This window comes from Drosophila hydei, unplaced genomic scaffold, assembly GCF_003285905.1.
Source record: "Drosophila hydei strain 15085-1641.00,03,60 unplaced genomic scaffold, DhydRS2 tig00008116-arrow-pilon, whole genome shotgun sequence".
In the NCBI taxonomy this organism is placed as follows: Eukaryota; Metazoa; Arthropoda; class Insecta; order Diptera; family Drosophilidae; genus Drosophila; species Drosophila hydei.
Genome location: NW_022045829.1, coordinates 2,083,714 through 2,101,300, shown reverse-complemented (window position 1 = coordinate 2,101,300; position 17,587 = coordinate 2,083,714). Strand labels below are relative to the sequence as shown.

The 17,587-nt window shown below is 39.5% G+C and overlaps 5 protein-coding genes across 9 annotated transcripts; 2 read left to right on the top strand and 3 right to left on the bottom strand.

Annotated features, from left to right (window-relative positions):
- Positions 1 to 136: 136 nt before the first annotated feature.
- Positions 137 to 2,955, bottom strand: LOC111598952 (lipase member H-A). 2 transcript variants are annotated; one of them, XM_023314436.2, is made up of 6 exons: positions 2,844 to 2,955; positions 1,658 to 1,692; positions 1,310 to 1,376; positions 839 to 1,246; positions 390 to 776; positions 137 to 336 (listed from the first exon to the last, which is right to left on the bottom strand). In XM_023314436.2, exons 2-6 carry the CDS (start codon positions 1,683 to 1,685, stop codon positions 192 to 194), a joined length of 1,035 nt encoding a protein of 344 aa, XP_023170204.1. In that variant the 5' UTR covers positions 1,686 to 1,692; positions 2,844 to 2,955; the 3' UTR covers positions 137 to 191. The 2 variants fall into 2 exon arrangements, with proteins under 2 accessions (XP_023170204.1, XP_023170205.1); XM_023314437.2 differs by having other exon boundaries at positions 1,658 to 1,689.
- Positions 2,956 to 3,633: 678 nt separating this feature from the next.
- LOC111598949 (serine/threonine-protein phosphatase PP2A 65 kDa regulatory subunit) lies at positions 3,634 to 7,315 on the bottom strand. Of its 3 annotated transcripts, none has more exons than XM_023314432.2 (7): positions 6,963 to 7,313; positions 6,236 to 6,389; positions 5,668 to 6,161; positions 5,129 to 5,608; positions 4,780 to 5,065; positions 4,450 to 4,722; positions 3,634 to 3,813 (listed from the first exon to the last, which is right to left on the bottom strand). In XM_023314432.2, the coding sequence occupies exons 1-7, from the start codon at positions 7,044 to 7,046 to the stop codon at positions 3,809 to 3,811; spliced, it is 1,776 nt and encodes a 591-aa protein (XP_023170200.1). In that variant the 5' UTR covers positions 7,047 to 7,313; the 3' UTR covers positions 3,634 to 3,808. The 3 variants fall into 3 exon arrangements, with proteins under 3 accessions (XP_023170200.1, XP_023170198.2, XP_023170199.2); XM_023314430.2 differs by lacking the exon at positions 3,634 to 3,813 and adding an exon at positions 3,907 to 4,380 and having other exon boundaries at positions 6,963 to 7,315; XM_023314431.2 differs by lacking the exon at positions 3,634 to 3,813 and adding an exon at positions 3,907 to 4,335 and having other exon boundaries at positions 6,963 to 7,314.
- A 90-nt stretch (positions 7,316 to 7,405) lies between these two features.
- On the bottom strand, positions 7,406 to 8,240 carry LOC111598950 (COP9 signalosome complex subunit 8). Its single transcript, XM_023314433.2, has 4 exons — positions 8,086 to 8,240; positions 7,969 to 8,033; positions 7,732 to 7,910; positions 7,406 to 7,673 (listed from the first exon to the last, which is right to left on the bottom strand). The coding sequence occupies exons 1-4, from the start codon at positions 8,140 to 8,142 to the stop codon at positions 7,429 to 7,431; spliced, it is 546 nt and encodes a 181-aa protein (XP_023170201.2). The 5' UTR covers positions 8,143 to 8,240; the 3' UTR covers positions 7,406 to 7,428.
- An 81-nt stretch (positions 8,241 to 8,321) lies between these two features.
- LOC111598951 (40S ribosomal protein S13) lies at positions 8,322 to 9,237 on the top strand. Its single transcript, XM_023314434.2, has 3 exons — positions 8,322 to 8,416; positions 8,654 to 8,781; positions 8,850 to 9,237. The coding sequence occupies exons 1-3, from the start codon at positions 8,394 to 8,396 to the stop codon at positions 9,152 to 9,154; spliced, it is 456 nt and encodes a 151-aa protein (XP_023170202.1). The 5' UTR covers positions 8,322 to 8,393; the 3' UTR covers positions 9,155 to 9,237.
- A 731-nt stretch (positions 9,238 to 9,968) lies between these two features.
- LOC111598962 (probable multidrug resistance-associated protein lethal(2)03659) lies at positions 9,969 to 17,456 on the top strand. 2 transcript variants are annotated; one of them, XM_023314448.2, is made up of 9 exons: positions 9,969 to 10,103; positions 11,266 to 11,373; positions 11,434 to 11,519; positions 12,879 to 13,408; positions 13,474 to 15,095; positions 15,150 to 15,721; positions 15,831 to 16,096; positions 16,161 to 17,090; positions 17,165 to 17,455. In XM_023314448.2, exons 2-9 carry the CDS (start codon positions 11,297 to 11,299, stop codon positions 17,204 to 17,206), a joined length of 4,125 nt encoding a protein of 1,374 aa, XP_023170216.2. In that variant the 5' UTR covers positions 9,969 to 10,103; positions 11,266 to 11,296; the 3' UTR covers positions 17,207 to 17,455. The 2 variants fall into 2 exon arrangements, with proteins under 2 accessions (XP_023170216.2, XP_030080524.1); XM_030224664.1 differs by lacking the exon at positions 9,969 to 10,103 and having other exon boundaries at positions 17,165 to 17,456.
- The last annotated feature ends 131 nt before the right edge of the window (positions 17,457 to 17,587 follow it).

The window sequence follows — 17,587 nt, the reverse complement described above, 5'->3', positions numbered from 1 at the left end:
CTAATTTATCACAATCGTATTTTATAATGAAACTTTTATATACTTATTTATGTCTGATTTAAATGAAATCAATATGCAATATTGTTTTTAAATAAAGAAAAATATTTAATTAACAAAATCCAGCAACTTATTTATTTTATACACCGTATGCTATCTGAAATACATACATCAATTTATATGGTAAGCACATATCATTGTTCTACTTTTGCAGGTAATGTAGTTTCATAAGTATTGTTATTGCCCAACAGCTCCTTAGGATCCACATAGGTGATGCCATCCTTGCCACGTGCATAGGGTGTTAAGCCATTAGTTTGTAAGTAAAAATCGCCATGTATACTAAAATTAATAATAAATGAAATTATGATCTCAATATGCAACTTTGAACTTACTTTGTGGGACAATTATGACCCATGACAACAGATTGTTCAGATTCAACAATTTTATTTAGTTTGAAATCATCCCAGCTTTTGGCTGCAACCGCGTCGAATTTAATGGGAAAACGGTCGGAAACGCTTTCCGCCCAGAACCACCAACTGCGCCGATGACTAGACAAATCATTATCGCTGAGCATTTTATAGTTACGTTTCGGACAGCCTGGCTGCAATGTTTTGCCACCATTTGGCCAAAAGTCCACTGTGCCCGTGCTACTGGGTGCACCATATAGCCAGGCATCTGTGTGTATTACATCCACGAATTCAGCATCATTTGCGTTCAGATGTGTGGCCAAACCAGCGGTGAGGTAGAACAGAGGAAAAGCCGGATCCAAGCCAGTAATTCTATTCGAAATGAGCAGCAATATTAATTATTTTATTACTATGTATAAAAAATCGAAACGAACCTTTTTATTTTCAAGACACCTTTGGATCGTCTTTGGATCTCACGACCTATAATGCCAGCCATCTGACCCCCCAGCGAATGTCCAACGATATGTAATTTTTCTATTTCCAGGCCATGTTCGAACATTTCCAGCAAAACTTTCGCTAGCTCCGGTCCCAGTTGTTTGGCATTAACTACCGCGTCGAAGATATAATTGCCATCGGCCAGTTCGCCCCAATCCAGGACAATCAGATTTGTATCATTGCGTTCTAAATAAGCCTCGGCAATAACATGTATGCTTTCCACATCTGGATCCTCCAGATACCCATGCAAATACAGCACAGTATTCTTGCTCAAATCCAAATGCTCATCTTCTAACAAACTTTTGGAGTCATTCATATCATAGATATCGCTATCAGCTACGCTGGGTCTGACATAATACAAAATATGTTAGTTTCGTTGCCTAGACTAAAGGTTAACAGCTACGGCATACCCATAGTACAGTATAAATTTGGCTGTAGTTAAGTCTGCCTTCGAGCTTTTGAGGCCACATAGTAACCCTGAAAGAGTAGACCAAAAAAATAGAAGTAAAGCTGTTTAATTACGTAAAATAAATGATGATGGGTGGGAAAGGTAAAAACGGTCAAAGATAATAAAATTTCACAATGCTGGCATAACATTTAAGATTATGGGTTTATCTATTGCGATATACGAATTAATAGTTGGGCATATTTTCGCTTTCAACTAAACGTTGAAACGTCTCTTCGTATTCAAGGAAAAATATGTGTTTTTTCATACACCTTAAAACTTTTTGAATCAAATTGCTTTTCACATTACTTACTTGATTTATTTTTAATAGCTTTGTGCATATTTCTGCTGTAAGAAAATTAATATTAATAGAACATAAACATATTAATAACATAAATATTTACATTTTAAAAGTATGTTTTATTTACAAAAATGTTTTTTTTTATTATAATATTTATTTCCGGAATTTCTTTAGGCTTTTCGACTACTTCCAGTCAACGGCACTGATTAATAAATACTAAGCGAAAATCCATCACAAAAATCACATTGAATAAATCTAATTAAAATGGGATTTGTGATAAGATAGTAAATACGGTTAATATTATATATACAGTAGACGCACACTCAGACGGATGAGCTTGGCTCGTTTTATACTACATTTTCGTAGTATAAGAGTTTGTATAATATGAGGTCTATGGTTCAAGGGGATAACGCCTAAGGTAAGCGAGAAAGAGACAGAAATATGTGATTGGCCGGCTTTGTTGGATTTTGATATTGGCAAACAGACCATTCACTCTAGTTAGACTGTGGAAATACAAAACTATATGCATATACATATATATATTCGTTGATTTCAAAATCGCAGTCGATCAATCTAGCATTTTATATTTGTAACGGTATTAGCTGCGCCATAAATGTGTCCGGTGCCGTTACAAAATAAAAATTTTTGCACTTCAATTTACATTTATGACCAGCAGTTTGACATATACAGTAAACACTCACTAGCGCCTGGTTAATCGGCGGAAGGGACAGGTGGTAGGAGACGGCGCTTACGTTTCAATAAAACGCGCCACTTGAGCTCAAAGTGCGATAGCCGCCGTATATCCGTGTAGTTAATAAATAGATGGCGCTTGCAGAGGCCAAAAAAACTACTAATATTGGTTATAAATAGATCTGTCACATATAAATGTTCGCCTGCAGCGAATAACCGTAACATAAATTGAAGTGCTGTGGCCTTAATTGCACTTTCTGAATTAAATCATAACGGTGCCCATTGCACGCACACAAGCATGGTTACATTTACATAGTCACACAGAGGCACTTTGATGGGTTTGTATACAAATGCGCGACGAATTAGAAAATTATTTATTGGCTTTCTCTTTAGTTATATGAGCAAACATGCACACATGCTGTTTACTGTAGTGTTTGCTAAACCATCAGTCAATAATATTTGACATGTAATTTGTAATAAATATTAAGCTAGCACTTAAACAACCTACGCGCAATGAATTTAAAGTTCTTTTTGGTCCGCACAACTTCATTAACCTGCGTGCACGTCAAGGTACAACGCGTCGCAACGCAATGACAACCGCAACCGATCTGCGCCAGTAAACACACACTTACTCTTTCGCTGTTTCTCTCTACACACACATTCGTTAGCTTGCTCTCTGCAAAATATGCCCCCACTCACACACACACATGCACGCAAATAGCTAAACGAGTATCATACAAAAACAACTTTGCCATGGACTATCGAATTGTGCAAACATTACACAGATACAGCAAATAAATAAATAAATAATTATAGATAATTGTTAGAAATCGGCGATAAGTTTGTAATACCCAATTAGATTTTATAAAGCTAAAATAAAGCCTTTAAATAAATAATAGTCAGTATTACGGCAGATTTGTGACGAATAAACGGCAAAAGTACTCGAAACCGAATTCGATTTCGAAACGATATTTCTTTTCAAACTTATAAGCTAAAAATATCGAATATATATGACATTAATTGAAATCAAACATTTACTCCCATTTCTTTTACAATAAATTTTATTTTGCATTCAGATGCGATTAACCAATACATTTTATTTTCAAAGTCTACACAGGTTTTCTTTGTTTTTGTTTTTGTTTTAATAATGAATCTTTGCTTATGTGTTATATTATGTAGTTAATAAGTATGTAAATAATATATATATAATCATGTGTGGCGTTTCAGTGGCTCGTTATCTTCCTTTTGCACGCTTTTTGCATTTTGAAAATGTTAAATATGTAGGCTTCGAGGTTCTGTTTATGTTTTCTCTGCAGTTTGGCGGCTCCAGTTCTGCGTAATGGATTGTTCCGTGTGGATTTTTTTAACTACAAGTTTCCGTTTTTAAGTGTTGCTACACAATAATTATATTTTTGTTGCCAGCGTGTTTGAAATACATACATTTTAAAAATAGAATAAAAAATTATAAGTTGATTACGCTTTGGTAGTAAAAAATAATGTACAATCCATAAAACATTCGACATGTGAAACCGGGAAAGAAACAGAGAAAAATGGACATAAAATAACAATTAGTATTTCGTAAATATTTGTTTGGATTCAATTAGTATTTCGTTTATGTTGACAAATTTTATGACACTAGGACAAATTTTAAGACACTAGGAAGCACATTATGGGCTTATTGCATTCCGATTTGCGTATTGTTAGATACTCTGGCCATACACACAAGGTGTTCACACATGAAAACTTCTGGTTTTGACTACTCATCCTCTAACATTCCGAAACACTTTTCAGCTGCTGCTGCTGTGGCTGCGGCTGCTGTTCCCCCTCAGCATCTATATTGATGTTCTCGATATTAGCATTAAGCTCGAGCAGAACACCAGGTTCAGCGGATGCTGCAGAATTAGGTGGCGGTTCAACAACCAGCTTAGAGGCCAGAGCAGCCTCGAGCTTAAAACCAATGCAAGGCGGCACCGCGGTTCTAAAGACATTCAGTTCCATTTCTAAGGATTCGATATATAGATTATACTTGCAGCTAGTGGCGAAAACTTTTACTAAATCATAGTGTGGCCGTGTTCAAATTGTTTGTGTAAATGTCGCCAATTATTCATTCTTACCGGCTGCTATACCAGCGATTGCCTGTGCAGCGAAATGCTTAACATCCACATCAGCATCAACATTCAGTTTGTCCAGCGTTGGCTTCACTTGCGCATCAATAACGCTCGCCTCCAAGAACGGTGAAATCTTCTGCAATGTTTTAGCCACATTGAAACGCACATTGGCTACTGGATCAGCGGCAAGCAGCAAAACAGTCGGCAGCAACAGTTTTGTGGTAATGTCTGTACCGCATACCTCAGCCAATACATTCAGACAGAACAGACAGGTCATTCCTTAAAAAGGTATCCATGAATATACGATATATTATAGCCTATGACAAATGTGCTTACTGTGCAAATAGTTCTTGTTGCGAGACATAACTAATATCATTGGAATAATGGCCTGCTCGGCCCAGGGCGCACCAAACTGTTCGACAAGTTTCTTCATATTTAATGTGGCCGCTTCTCGGATGGCATATACATGATCGTTCAGCCAACCCATGCACAGGCCGCGAAGTTTCTGATCGAAGAACTCCTGGCCCAGCTGACCAGCTAGTGCGGGCATATACTCAATGATAGCTAGGCGTACACGCCACTTGGAATCCTCTGCAAGCTCCACAATGGCGGGAAGAAGCGACTGTGAAGAAGATGAATTGGTTCATATATAAACAATCGAAAACATGACATTGTTGCAACTTACTTGCGATAGTTGCTGAATACCAATAACATCATTGACGCAATCCAAATTTGAGATTATGTTCAGACGGACTTCTGGGCATTCGTCCTTCAGCTGAATAAGAAACAGTGGCAACAATTGCTCGACCGTTTGATAAGCGCCCAGCATGGGACTCAGACCCATTATAACAGAAGCTAGCGCTGACTTGACATGTGGATTGGGATCGCTGACCAAGTCGCGCACATATGGCAAAATGGAGCTCAAAATTATTTGCACCTGATTGGCTTTATCCAAACTGGCGCAAAAGTCTTTGACTTTAGTGGCCACAGCGGCGCGCACCTCAGCCTCGGCATCCTTGAGCAGATATTGAAAAGCGGGCACTAGATCGACACGTGTTATTTCTGGACCCACAGCCTTCTGAAGATCAACAAACTTCTCGGCAACCATATAACGCACACGCCACGATGAATCGCTAGCACACTGACGCAGCGTGGGCAAAACCAACTGCAAAGAGTATGACATTAATATTATATATGAAAAGAAATAGCAATTGTTTCACAAACATGTTCAACATCGTCCTGTGGCAGCAATTGAGCAATGCTGACACACGCCTCGACGGCTAAGAGTCGCACGGAGTCCTGATCATCCTGCGCCAGCTGCACAAAGTTCGGTATCAAGTCCGATTTGAGATATTCTGTCTCCACGACCTTGGCGAATTCGCCTAATTTATTAGCTGCGGCGCGTCGCACCATCGGCGTTTCATCCTGGCACAACTTACGAAAATTGGCACGCAATTCGGCTTTCACGGGCTGTGTGACGCGTGGATAGCACACGGAGAAGAGGCCACAAGCCGACGTACGTGAGGTGAACCAATCGCCAGATACCAAACGCTGCAGTGTTGGCACCACATGTATCTCCAAATCTAGAGCACTGTGCTCCGCAGCGACAGTACGCAGAGATTCAACTGCCTTGTCACGCACAACTGTTTCCTCGACAGTAGCCAAGCTTTCCAGTGGCGGTAACAAATACATCGCATACTCGGGCCCACCCACAAAGCCTGAAAAATATATATGTACATATATATTAATATATCAGAATAACAAGTCATATTTGAATTAACTATTTCCATACTTGTGAAATTGCCCAATTGATCGGCCAACGCAAGCAGCACTTCATCCTCATCGTATATGGTTTCAGTTAGAAAAGGTATTAGTTCGGAACGTGTGCGTTCCTCGCCCAAAGCAAGGGCAATAGTCGATAGCTTTTTGATCGAATTCAAACGCAACTGCAAAGTGAACAAATTATTAAATTTAGCGTGCGTCTAATTAAACAAAAACAAAATAAAAGTAATTGATAAGATATTGCTGTATTCGGAGTGCCGAATATTAATTACTCTATCAGAGACGTCCCATGCAATACAATTATATTCACAAATGGTTCAACACAATTGATACGTAAGTACGTTAAAACTAAAGTTTGGCAATATTGACAATGGGTATAAAAAACTGTCTCAATTGTTGCCGTAGAACAAGGCAATCAGAAAATTGACAAATTGTTGATGTAGATCGAGTATATATATATATATATATATTATAAAGCCGAAACCCTACTTCACTGTTACATGTCTTGTGACAAAGTTACAAGCATTTCAAGAGTATAAGAGCAAAGCTGCACCTATACACACACAAATACATATAGATTCGCGCTAATACAGACGATTTGCTATTCACACAGTGACGCATTTTATATTGCATAGATATGTATGTATGTACTTGTACATACCCATGCTTATACGTGCCTAGATATTGGACACTTATAACCAAGTTTGCATTTGTTTAATAAAGACGTTTTAACTAACCTGCACATCCTCATTTTTCAATTCGTCAATTAATACCGCAATGGGATAAAGAGAATCATCGACAGATTTGTCGCTTGCTGCCATTTTTCTTTTCTCACTCACACAATAGTATAAAATATCGGTTTCTTTTCAACTATTCCGCACGAAGTACACTAGAGGCCCAACACCGATTTTTCTTATAACAGTTATTATTAAATGCTTTCGCACAGTATTTATTTTAATCTATTTGAAAATGTCCACAATTAAAATATTATCTCTGATTGATTTTCCAGTGAAAATGCGATGTCGTTTCCGTGCAAAAATTTTTTTGATTCTATGAAATGACACAACGAGACAGAACGATGCTACTCGATACTTTTGCGTTAACAGCGACGTTTGCCCGGTAAACAGAATTACTCCCCCACTTAACAGACTGGACAACGAAAAAATGCCGGAATATAAAAATAATCATATTTATATTTTTTCTTCAGTTTTCTAAAAACGAGACAAACTCAGTTAATTTCAACAACTGATCATCGCTGGCAACACGTGGCGTATGCTCTTTCATTTTCGGCAGCAGAATTAGCTTATCACCATCCTGTTCTTGTGTCCAATCTGAGCAGGCATTTTTCAGCTCCTCCGCCGTCATCTGCGCCATTTCTATTAAATTTTGCTCGTATATTGAAACGTAGGCCGTGGCCGTAAGGCTGAACAGCTCCTCGCGTTGTTTTACTACAATTGAATGAATCTATAAGACAATTTTTAATATAATTTACTTCGGTGTGCTTACCCAAGAGATCATCAATGATTGGCTTATTAGTCTCGGACCACTCGTATTTAATATGTTTAAAGAAATCTGCATAGTTGTTGTGCTGCAGTGCTAGATTCAACATATTTAGTTGGGCTAGTTCCTTGTTTTGTTCCTTTAGATTGTTAGCTATACGCATCCAAAGTAATTTGGCATTGGCTCTGTAAGCATGTAATTAATTAATAATACACAAAAACTAAATTATTCAGCCGCACACACAGTTTGTTTTGATAAAGATAAATCGCCATCAGCTGGTGGTAAATTTCAATGCCCGGTGCTATGTTCTGTAAAATTGCAATTAGTATTGTTTCTTTACTATTTTAATTAGATATTCACCTCTAGCTCCTCATTTTGTAGCTTATTAAGCGTATCATTGTATTTATCTTCCTGCATTTTACGTATTCTAAAAATTACTTTAAACAATTGATTTTAGAACAAATTTTGCAGTGAGCAATCTATCTACATTAATGAACGAGTAACGAGTCTGTTATTGTTTGCCATTCCCCTGTTATATGTGGAGCAATTCTGTCCACTAGCGAATATCTAAATACAACTCTGCGTTCGTTTTGTAGAGTTCGTTTGTAGAGTGTTGTTCTACAAGTCTCCACTTTCTTTTCGGTGTAAAAAACTAAGCTAGTAACATCATGGGTCGTATGCACGCTCCTGGGTAGTTGATTTTTTTATTGTTTATAGGCGTATATTATTGTAATATGTGCTTAACTAACGTGATATAACAAGGCGACACTATAACTATGTTATAGCCACAGATAATACGCTTGTTGTAGTAGTGATTGAACTTAAAGCCACCATGGCAAGCACATGTTGCGAATGAATATGCGCCACTCTTCTTCTTCTCATTGTCGTCATTCACAGTTTAAATTAACAAATACAATTTACTTTGCAGCAAGGGTATATCCCAATCAGCCCTTCCCTACAGACGCACAGTTCCATCATGGCTGAAGCTGAACGCTGAGGATGTTAAGGAGCAGATCAAGAAGCTCGGCAAGAAAGGCCTGACACCCTCGAAAATCGGTATGATTATTGTATTTGTTTACGGTTTGAGGTTATGTTAATATACATTTGATATTCAATCATTTTAGGCATAATCCTGCGTGATTCTCATGGCGTGGCTCAGGTGCGCTTTGTCAATGGCAATAAAATTCTCCGCATCATGAAATCGGTGGGTCTCAAGCCCGATATCCCCGAGGATTTGTACCACATGATCAAGAAGGCTGTCGCCATCCGCAAGCATTTGGAACGCAACCGCAAGGATAAGGACGGTAAATTCCGTCTTATTCTGGTCGAGTCCAGAATTCACCGCCTGGCTCGCTACTACAAGACCAAGAGTGTGTTGGCCCCCAATTGGAAATACGAGTCCAGCACCGCCTCTGCTCTTGTTGCCTAAGTTTCCAATTATGTGAGTGCATACATTTTTGATGTACGTGAAGAACGGAAAAGAATAATAAAAACTAAAACTTACAAAATAAACAAAGTGTTTCCATTGTAGGTGAATAAAATGTATATACGTATATTAACGCTTGTTTTATGCCCATTCCACAGGGCGGGATTTTCGCTGGTTGCTAATAACAACTTGTTTTGCATACATAGTTAAATAGGCGGTTTATTTACTTCAACAAGGACATACTGATGCCGTTGAAACATTTCTATTGATTTAATATTTAATAAATAAAAGCTGCAATATAATATAAGCAAATATATATATACATATATATATATATATATATATATATATATATATATATGTATGTATAATCTGATAGTATCAGTAAATAAGTATATCAAAAACATTTTGTTAGTAACTAGGAAAAGGTACATTACAAATAAATAACTGTAAACAGTTATAAATAGAAAATAAAATATTTCAAATAAATTTCTTTTTAGAAAAAAACAGACATTTGTATGCCCCATGTCAATAATCCATAGGAGCGAATTAAGAAAATTGATTGCCGTTCGCTTTCAATATTATTAGTTCGGCATAATTACTCAACTGCAGAACTATGTTCTCAAGTGCTTTCCAATTGTGAATAACCAATAAACTTGTTGATTAATTCATTTGACGTGCATATGCAAGTATGCATGTTGACATACATAAATACATATTGCACATGTACATATACATGCACATGTTACACTGTGGCGAATTCAGTTGAAAAGAGCTCAATATGCCAGCTGTTTTTCAGTAGCATGCTGCCCTTTCAGGCGGACGGTTCGGCTTTTTGTGTTGTAGCGCGTATGTGCTAACCTGCGTCATTGTTAATTGCTTTTCGTTTCCAACAACAAAAAGAATAGAATGATTTTCGACTTTTATTGAACATTGTCCAATTTAAAAAAACGTATGTACATGTGATTTTTTTGATTCGCATGAATCGAACAATTAAATTAATTTGCAATGTGTTTACAGTTATTATATACGTATGTATATATTACATTGTGCGATTAGATAATTTAGGCGGAACTGCAAAACCGACCTTTATCTCACATAACAATAGCTAATAGTAATTTCTGAATAATCAAAGGAACTGCAATTTTTGTTAACTGTTATTGTGGATATAAGATAAGCGCACCCACACATGCATTTCGAGTGTATGTATGTATGTGTGCATGTGTACACATATAAATAGAGGCATGAAGGAAAAGAAGACAAGAACCGCGTGTTCTTTTAAAATAAATATATGGTTCTGTAAATATGTACATGGGACCTATGTATATGTGTGTCGGTGAAATTTTCGGCACGAAGCGATTTGCGTTGGAGTTGGATTAGCGAATGTAATTGTGTACTTATTTGGCTGCTATGCTTATAAACAATTGTTTACGCTAAACTAGATTATATATATGTAAATTATATATATGTATATTTATCATATTTGCAGTTCTACGAACATGAATATGTTTATAAATATAGACTTGCCTCTATGTACATCTGTATGCGTATTTAAATTTTCTTGCTAAAATTTACCTGCATGCTTGTGCATATAAATAGCATTTGTAACCACCGTTAGTTAGATTGTGACAATGTTTACCTAAATAGCCGGCACCAATAGTGCGCAGCACTTGCACTTGCACTTACACTTGCTTCTATACACACGAACACGTATGTACGAATGTCCGCAGAGTGAAGTCATATTCAAATTTTACACACACACAGACGCATAGTTTCTTTTCGTTCAACTTAACACACACACACACACGCACGCAGGCAGACATGTAATCTACCGAATCGTCAGTTAGGGCGCAGCTTTGCAGATAAATTGTTTGTTTTTTTCATAAGCCGCGTGTCTGTTTGTTTGTTTTTTCGCATAATTAAAATGTATACACTAAAGCAAGCACCCATTCAACTGTAATTATACACATACATAAACGTATAGAGTGCTGAACAATAACTTACAAACAAAATCAATCAATGCAATTGCAATAGTAATTTGAAATTAGAAAACTAAACAACAATAAAACTAAACAATAAGAGCTATTTTTATATTTGTTTTCTTCTCCTTCTAGTTTAACTAGTTAATCAGCTTTAACGGTTAAAATGCAATCTGTAAAAACAGCAGATTTGCCGGAAAATCCGCGGGAGCATGCGAATTTTATATCGGCAGCATGTTTTTGGTAAGTCATCTCACGAAATATATATATATACATACATATATTTACATAGGGTTCTATCAGGTACACCATGCCCACTTTCCTGAAGGGACGCAAGAAAGTGCTGGAAACTGAGGATCTCTTTAAAGCATTGAAGGAGCACAAGTCAGGTAAGTTTTTATATATAAGAGCGAAAAATAACGATAAATATGAGTTCTAAAACTGTGAGAGATATGGTTTATTTACACAAGAAACTGTAATTTGTGCTCATATAAATAAATCAAACTAGAATATACAATTCTTTCCCCATTAGTCACGCCGCGTAAGTAGATAAACTCGCTCATAAAGCATTATGTTTATATAGGGCTAGAGTACACAATAAATAGTAGAGTTTATGAGGAAAAATAAATAGTATTTCCCGATTAGTGTACGTATCGAACAAAGCTTGAAGTCTTTATTGAAAATAAACGGACTTTGCACGAAACCAAAATTTAAGAAAAATATTTATTAACAAAATAAATATGCTCAAAATATATGTGATTCTATTTTGCAATGAAAATGTTATCAGTTAGACGTCTAGCCATTTTATGGAAATAATTACTTATATATTAATTACAAATTATAATTAATTAAAATTAATTATAAATAATTCTAAGCAATAAACATTCCATTTAATTGTTCTAGGATTCTAGAAAGAAGTTTTATGTAGCGTGGAACGTGACTGAAAAATTTCATCACATTATGACAACAAAAACAATTACTCAGTTACCCTATAGACAACCTAATCAATCAGACTATGCATAAAATAATGTCACATGATTGATATGAGCATATATACAATATACATATATATATACACGTACATAACTATCATGTTAACATTTATTTCTAACAACAAATCTTATTCAATGGACACTTGCGATAATTAATTATACGAGAATACAGTTGCTGCTCAGACTTGTACAAATAATTGTTCTACGGACAGTTATTTTCATATATACTTAAACTTCATATATATATATATATATATGTATATTTTTACAGCTCCATAAAATATATAAAAAGCGTTATTGCCCATAAAGAAATACACTGTTTTCTGAAGTGATCCAAAGACATGCGAACATATAGAAACATATAAGAAACTTACAATATCGTAAATCTTTGAAAACAAACAAGAGTCAACTCTATAACAGAGGCGCTCTTCTTTGGCAATCTGTCAATCTGTAGACAGCGAGAATGGGAACATATAGAATAGCTCTTAAAACAAGCGCCAGCATTGGATGATCTGAACTTATCAGGGCTTAAAAAATAAACATGTAAAATCGGTCGTTGACTGGCGAATTGTTTGTTTGAGATACATTTTGTAAGGCTTCGGGCTGATAAGACTCGGCCTACAATGATTTAATAGGTTTATTTACAGACTTGCGAAAGAGAGAATACTTCTGGGCGCAGTATATTGCATCATTGTGTACGATAACCAGAAAGAAAGCATTATAAGTTCATATATAAACGTATTTCGTTATTTACAGAAAGCCTCGGCAATGAGCTGTGCGATGCCTGGGAGCGGGAGCTGCAGAAGCAGCAGCTGAACTCCAAGAAGGAGCCAAGCATGCTGCGTGCTCTGCTGCGTGTCTTTGGCCTGCACTTCGGCATGTTGGGCCTGGTGCTGTTCATGTTGGAGCTGGGCTTGCGCACGGTACAACCGCTGTGCCTGCTGAAGCTGATCTCCTACTACACATACGGCACGGATTCCAAAGATAATGCCTATTACTATGCAGCCGGCGTGGTCGGGTGCAGCGCCCTGAATGTCATTATTATGCATCCCTATATGCTGGGCACAATGCACGTGGGCATGAAAATGCGCGTTGCCATTTGCAGCATGATTTATCGCAAGTCGTTGCGGCTGAGCAAGACAGCACTGGGGGATACCACAGCTGGGCATATTGTGAATCTGATGTCGAACGATGTGGGACGGCTGGACTTGGCGACAATATTTGTGCATTACCTGTGGGTGGGGCCACTGCAAACGCTCTTCATCACGTACCTCATGTACCTGGAGGTAGGCGTTGCTCTCCCAATTCAATCCATCTCTCCACACTAATATAGTAATAAAATATTTTTCAGATTGAAATCGCTGCTGTTTTTGGTGTGGCGTTTATGCTGCTCTTCATACCCTTGCAGGCCTGGCTGGGCAAGAAGACGTCGGTGCTCAGGATGCGCACAGCGTTGCGTACAGATGAGCGTGTCAGGATGATGAACGAGATCATTGCTGGCATTCAAGTGATCAAGATGTATGCCTGGGAATTGCCCTTCGAGACAATGGTCGCATTTGCCCGCAAAAAGGAAATCAATGCCATCCGACACGTATCCTATATACGTGGTATACTGTTGTCCTTCATCATATTCCTAACGCGCGTCTCCATCTTTCTAAGCCTGGTGGGCTACGTACTCTTGGGCACATTTCTAACGCCCGAAGTGGCCTTTGTGATAACGGCTTATTATAATATATTGCGCACCACCATGACTGTCTTCTTTCCGCAAGGCATCTCACAGATGGCCGAGGCATTGATCTCAGTTAAGCGTGTTCAAGCGTTTATGCAGTACGAGGAGACAGATGTCACGGATAAATCTTTGGACGTGCCCTTAGTCTCACCGGGCAGCAATCAGACGACTGTCCACTCCAAACTGGAACAGGAGACAGAGGATGCCAAGGAGAAGCTACTGACGCCGACAAAACTTCCCCACATCAATGAGAATGCCATGCTTTCCGAGGCGCAAATATCCATAAATGCATTGAAGGCCAAATGGGACATCAGTTCACCTGATTACACCCTCAATGGGGTTAACTTACGTGTTCAACCAGGCACCATGCTCGGTATTGTGGGACGCACAGGAGCTGGCAAGTCCAGCTTGATTCAAGCCATACTGGGAGAGCTGCGTGCGGAGTCGGGCGAGATTCGTGTCAACGGCACGTTCTCCTATGCATCCCAGGAGCCCTGGCTCTTCACTGGCACGGTGCGACAGAATATTCTGTTTGGCCAGGCCATGGACAGGCGTCGCTATGCCCAGGTGGTGAAGAACTGTGCTCTGGAGCGCGACTTTGAGCTGTTGCCCTATGGCGATAAGACGATTGTGGGCGAACGAGGTGCCTCCTTGTCGGGTGGCCAGAAGGCGCGCATCAGCTTGGCCCGCGCCGTCTATCGCCAGACGGCCATCTATTTGCTCGATGATCCACTTAGCGCCGTGGACCCGCATGTGGCGAGGCATCTCTTTGAGAAATGCATGCGTGGCTTTTTGCGGGACAGAATTGTCATCCTTGTCACTCACCAGCTGCAATTCCTGCAGCATGCCGATCAAATTGTCATACTCGATAAGGGGCAAGTGAGCGCTGTGGGCACATACGAATCGCTGCGCGAATCGGGTCTAGACTTTGCTGCAATGCTAGCGGATTCGTCGCGCGATGAGCATGGCAGTGAGGAGCGCTCACGCTCCGGATCGGGCTCGGCCAGCGATAAGCGACGCAACAGCGAACAGTCGCTTCTATCACTAGCCGACTCCTGTCTGGACGAGGCAACTGCAGCACAAATGCATGTGCAGGAGTCACAGGAGCAGGGCCGCATCGGTCTGGCACTCTACAACAAATACTTTAAGGCAGGCGGCGGCATCTTTGCTTTCATTGTCATGATGGGCTTCTGTGTGCTCTCCCAGCTGATGGCCTCCCTGGGCGACTATTTTCTGTCCTATTGGTGAGTCTGCAAGTAGTGCAGCTGCAATTTATTTTAATGTCCTTTTATTCACAGGGTAGCCAAGAAGGGTAACGTGAGAAGCATGAATAACAATGGCACCCTTATGGCCGATTCGTCTGCTTCGCCCGTTGCCAATGACACCGTCGCAATTGGGTCAGAACATGTTCTCGAATCTCGTCTCTGCAATTGGCTCAACGATTTGGGTTGGTCCGTGGATGCTGAAAGGCTGGATACCTACCTATTCACGCTGATTACGATTGCCACCATTGCGATCACCTTGGCCCGTTCATTTCTATTCTTCAATCTGGCCATGAAGGCATCCACGAAGTTGCACAATTTAATGTTTCGTGGCATAACTCGCGCTGCCATGTATTTTTTCAATACAAATCCTTCGGGTCGCATATTGAATCGCTTCTCCAAGGATATGGGTCAGGTGGATGAGATTCTGCCGGCTGTCATGATGGATGTCATACAAATCTTCTTGGCACTTGGTGGCATTGTCATTGTTATCGCCATTGTCAATCCCTTGTTTCTCGTTCCCACGGCGGTGCTGGGCATCATTTTCTATCAGCTGCGCACGTTTTATCTGAAAACGTCACGGAATATTAAACGCTTGGAGGCCATCAGTAAGTAATTTGTTAACACCGTGAATTATTGTGGTTGCAGTACCTCAACAATCATTTGCAATTTGTATTTGGTTAATGAATCTCTATCTAATTAACATCAATTTTACAGCTCGCTCACCCATCTACTCGCACATGACTGCCTCGCTGACGGGCTTGTCCACCATTCGGGCCTTTGGGGCACAGCGGGTGCTGATCACCGAATTCGATAATCATCAGAATTTGCATAGCTCAGCCTTTTACATGTTCATTAGTACGTCGCGTGCCTTTGGCTATTGGCTGGACTGTTTCTGTGTCATCTACATCGCCATTGTTACGCTTAGTTTTTTCATCTATCCCCCCGCGAATGGCGGCGAAGTAGGTCTGGCCATAACGCAGGTAGGCGGCATCAATGTTGTATGCTCTGAAAAGCTAACTAATTGACTTAAATCATATCAACCAGGCCATGGGCATGACTGGCATGGTGCAGTGGGGCATGCGTCAGTCTGCGGAGCTGGAGAACACAATGACCGCTGTGGAGCGTGTCGTCGAATACGAGGATATTGAGCCGGAGGGCGCTTTGGAAGCGCCGGCCGACAAGAAACCGCCTGCCAGCTGGCCCGAACACGGCAAGATAGCGTTCGAGGAGCTTAGCCTACGCTACTTTCCCGATCCCAAATCGGAAAATGTGCTTAAGTCACTTAACTTTGTTATTAAGGCGCGCGAGAAGGTGGGCATTGTGGGTCGGACAGGTGCCGGCAAATCATCTTTGATTAACGCCCTCTTCCGTCTGTCGTACACCGATGGCTCCATACTTATCGATAAACGGGACACCCAAGCAATGGGTCTGCACGATTTGCGCAGTAAGATATCGATTATACCTCAGGAGCCGGTGTTGTTCTCTGGCACAATGCGCTACAATTTGGATCCCTTCGATGAGTATAGCGATAGTAAGCTATGGTCGTCCTTGGAAGAAGTGAAGCTAAAGGACGTCGTTGCCGAACTCTCCAGCGGCTTGCAGAGTAAAATAACGGAGGGCGGCACCAACTTCAGCGTGGGTCAACGTCAATTAGTTTGCTTGGCACGTGCCATTTTACGTGAGAATCGTATATTGGTCATGGACGAAGCCACCGCCAATGTGGATCCCCAGACGGATGCACTAATACAGGCGACCATTAGGAATAAGTTTAAGGACTGCACCGTGCTTACAATAGCACACAGGCTGCACACGATCATGGACTCGGATAAGGTGCTCGTCATGGATGCCGGCCAAGTTGTTGAGTTTGGAGCACCCTATGAACTGTTAACCAGTGCAGAGAGCAAGGTCTTCCACGACATGGTCAAGCAGACTGGCAAAGCAACCTACGATAATCTGTTCCACGTGGCCAAGAAGGTACTTGACAGAATCTCTTCAAATTTCTTGTATTTGCATTAAAATTTCAAATATATATTTTATTTGTTTTTTAGGCATTCGAAGCAGCGCAGCAATCTCGTCGATTATCGTCGTAAGGCCAACATTCTATGTTGTCCTTATAAAATCCAGGCCGGTCTTTCGAATGTAAATAAATTCATCCAATTCCAGTTTATAATATGATATTCATAAACATTTTTGTGTACTTATGTGTGTGCCTATGCCTTGAATATTGAATTGATAATGATTATATATTGTATATGTATGTTAAGTGTAAAAGTGCAAGGAATAATGTGCCTTCAATATAATTATAAACTACTTACAAATGTACTTATAAAAATAAATTTACCACCAAAACTATTTCTATCTTGAATTTTCTATACAAAAGGGATGAACTAAAATCAAAAAATGAACACAATAAGAAATAATTTAAATGAAATAATGGAAAAATACTTTAAAAATTAAAAAATGTATATATA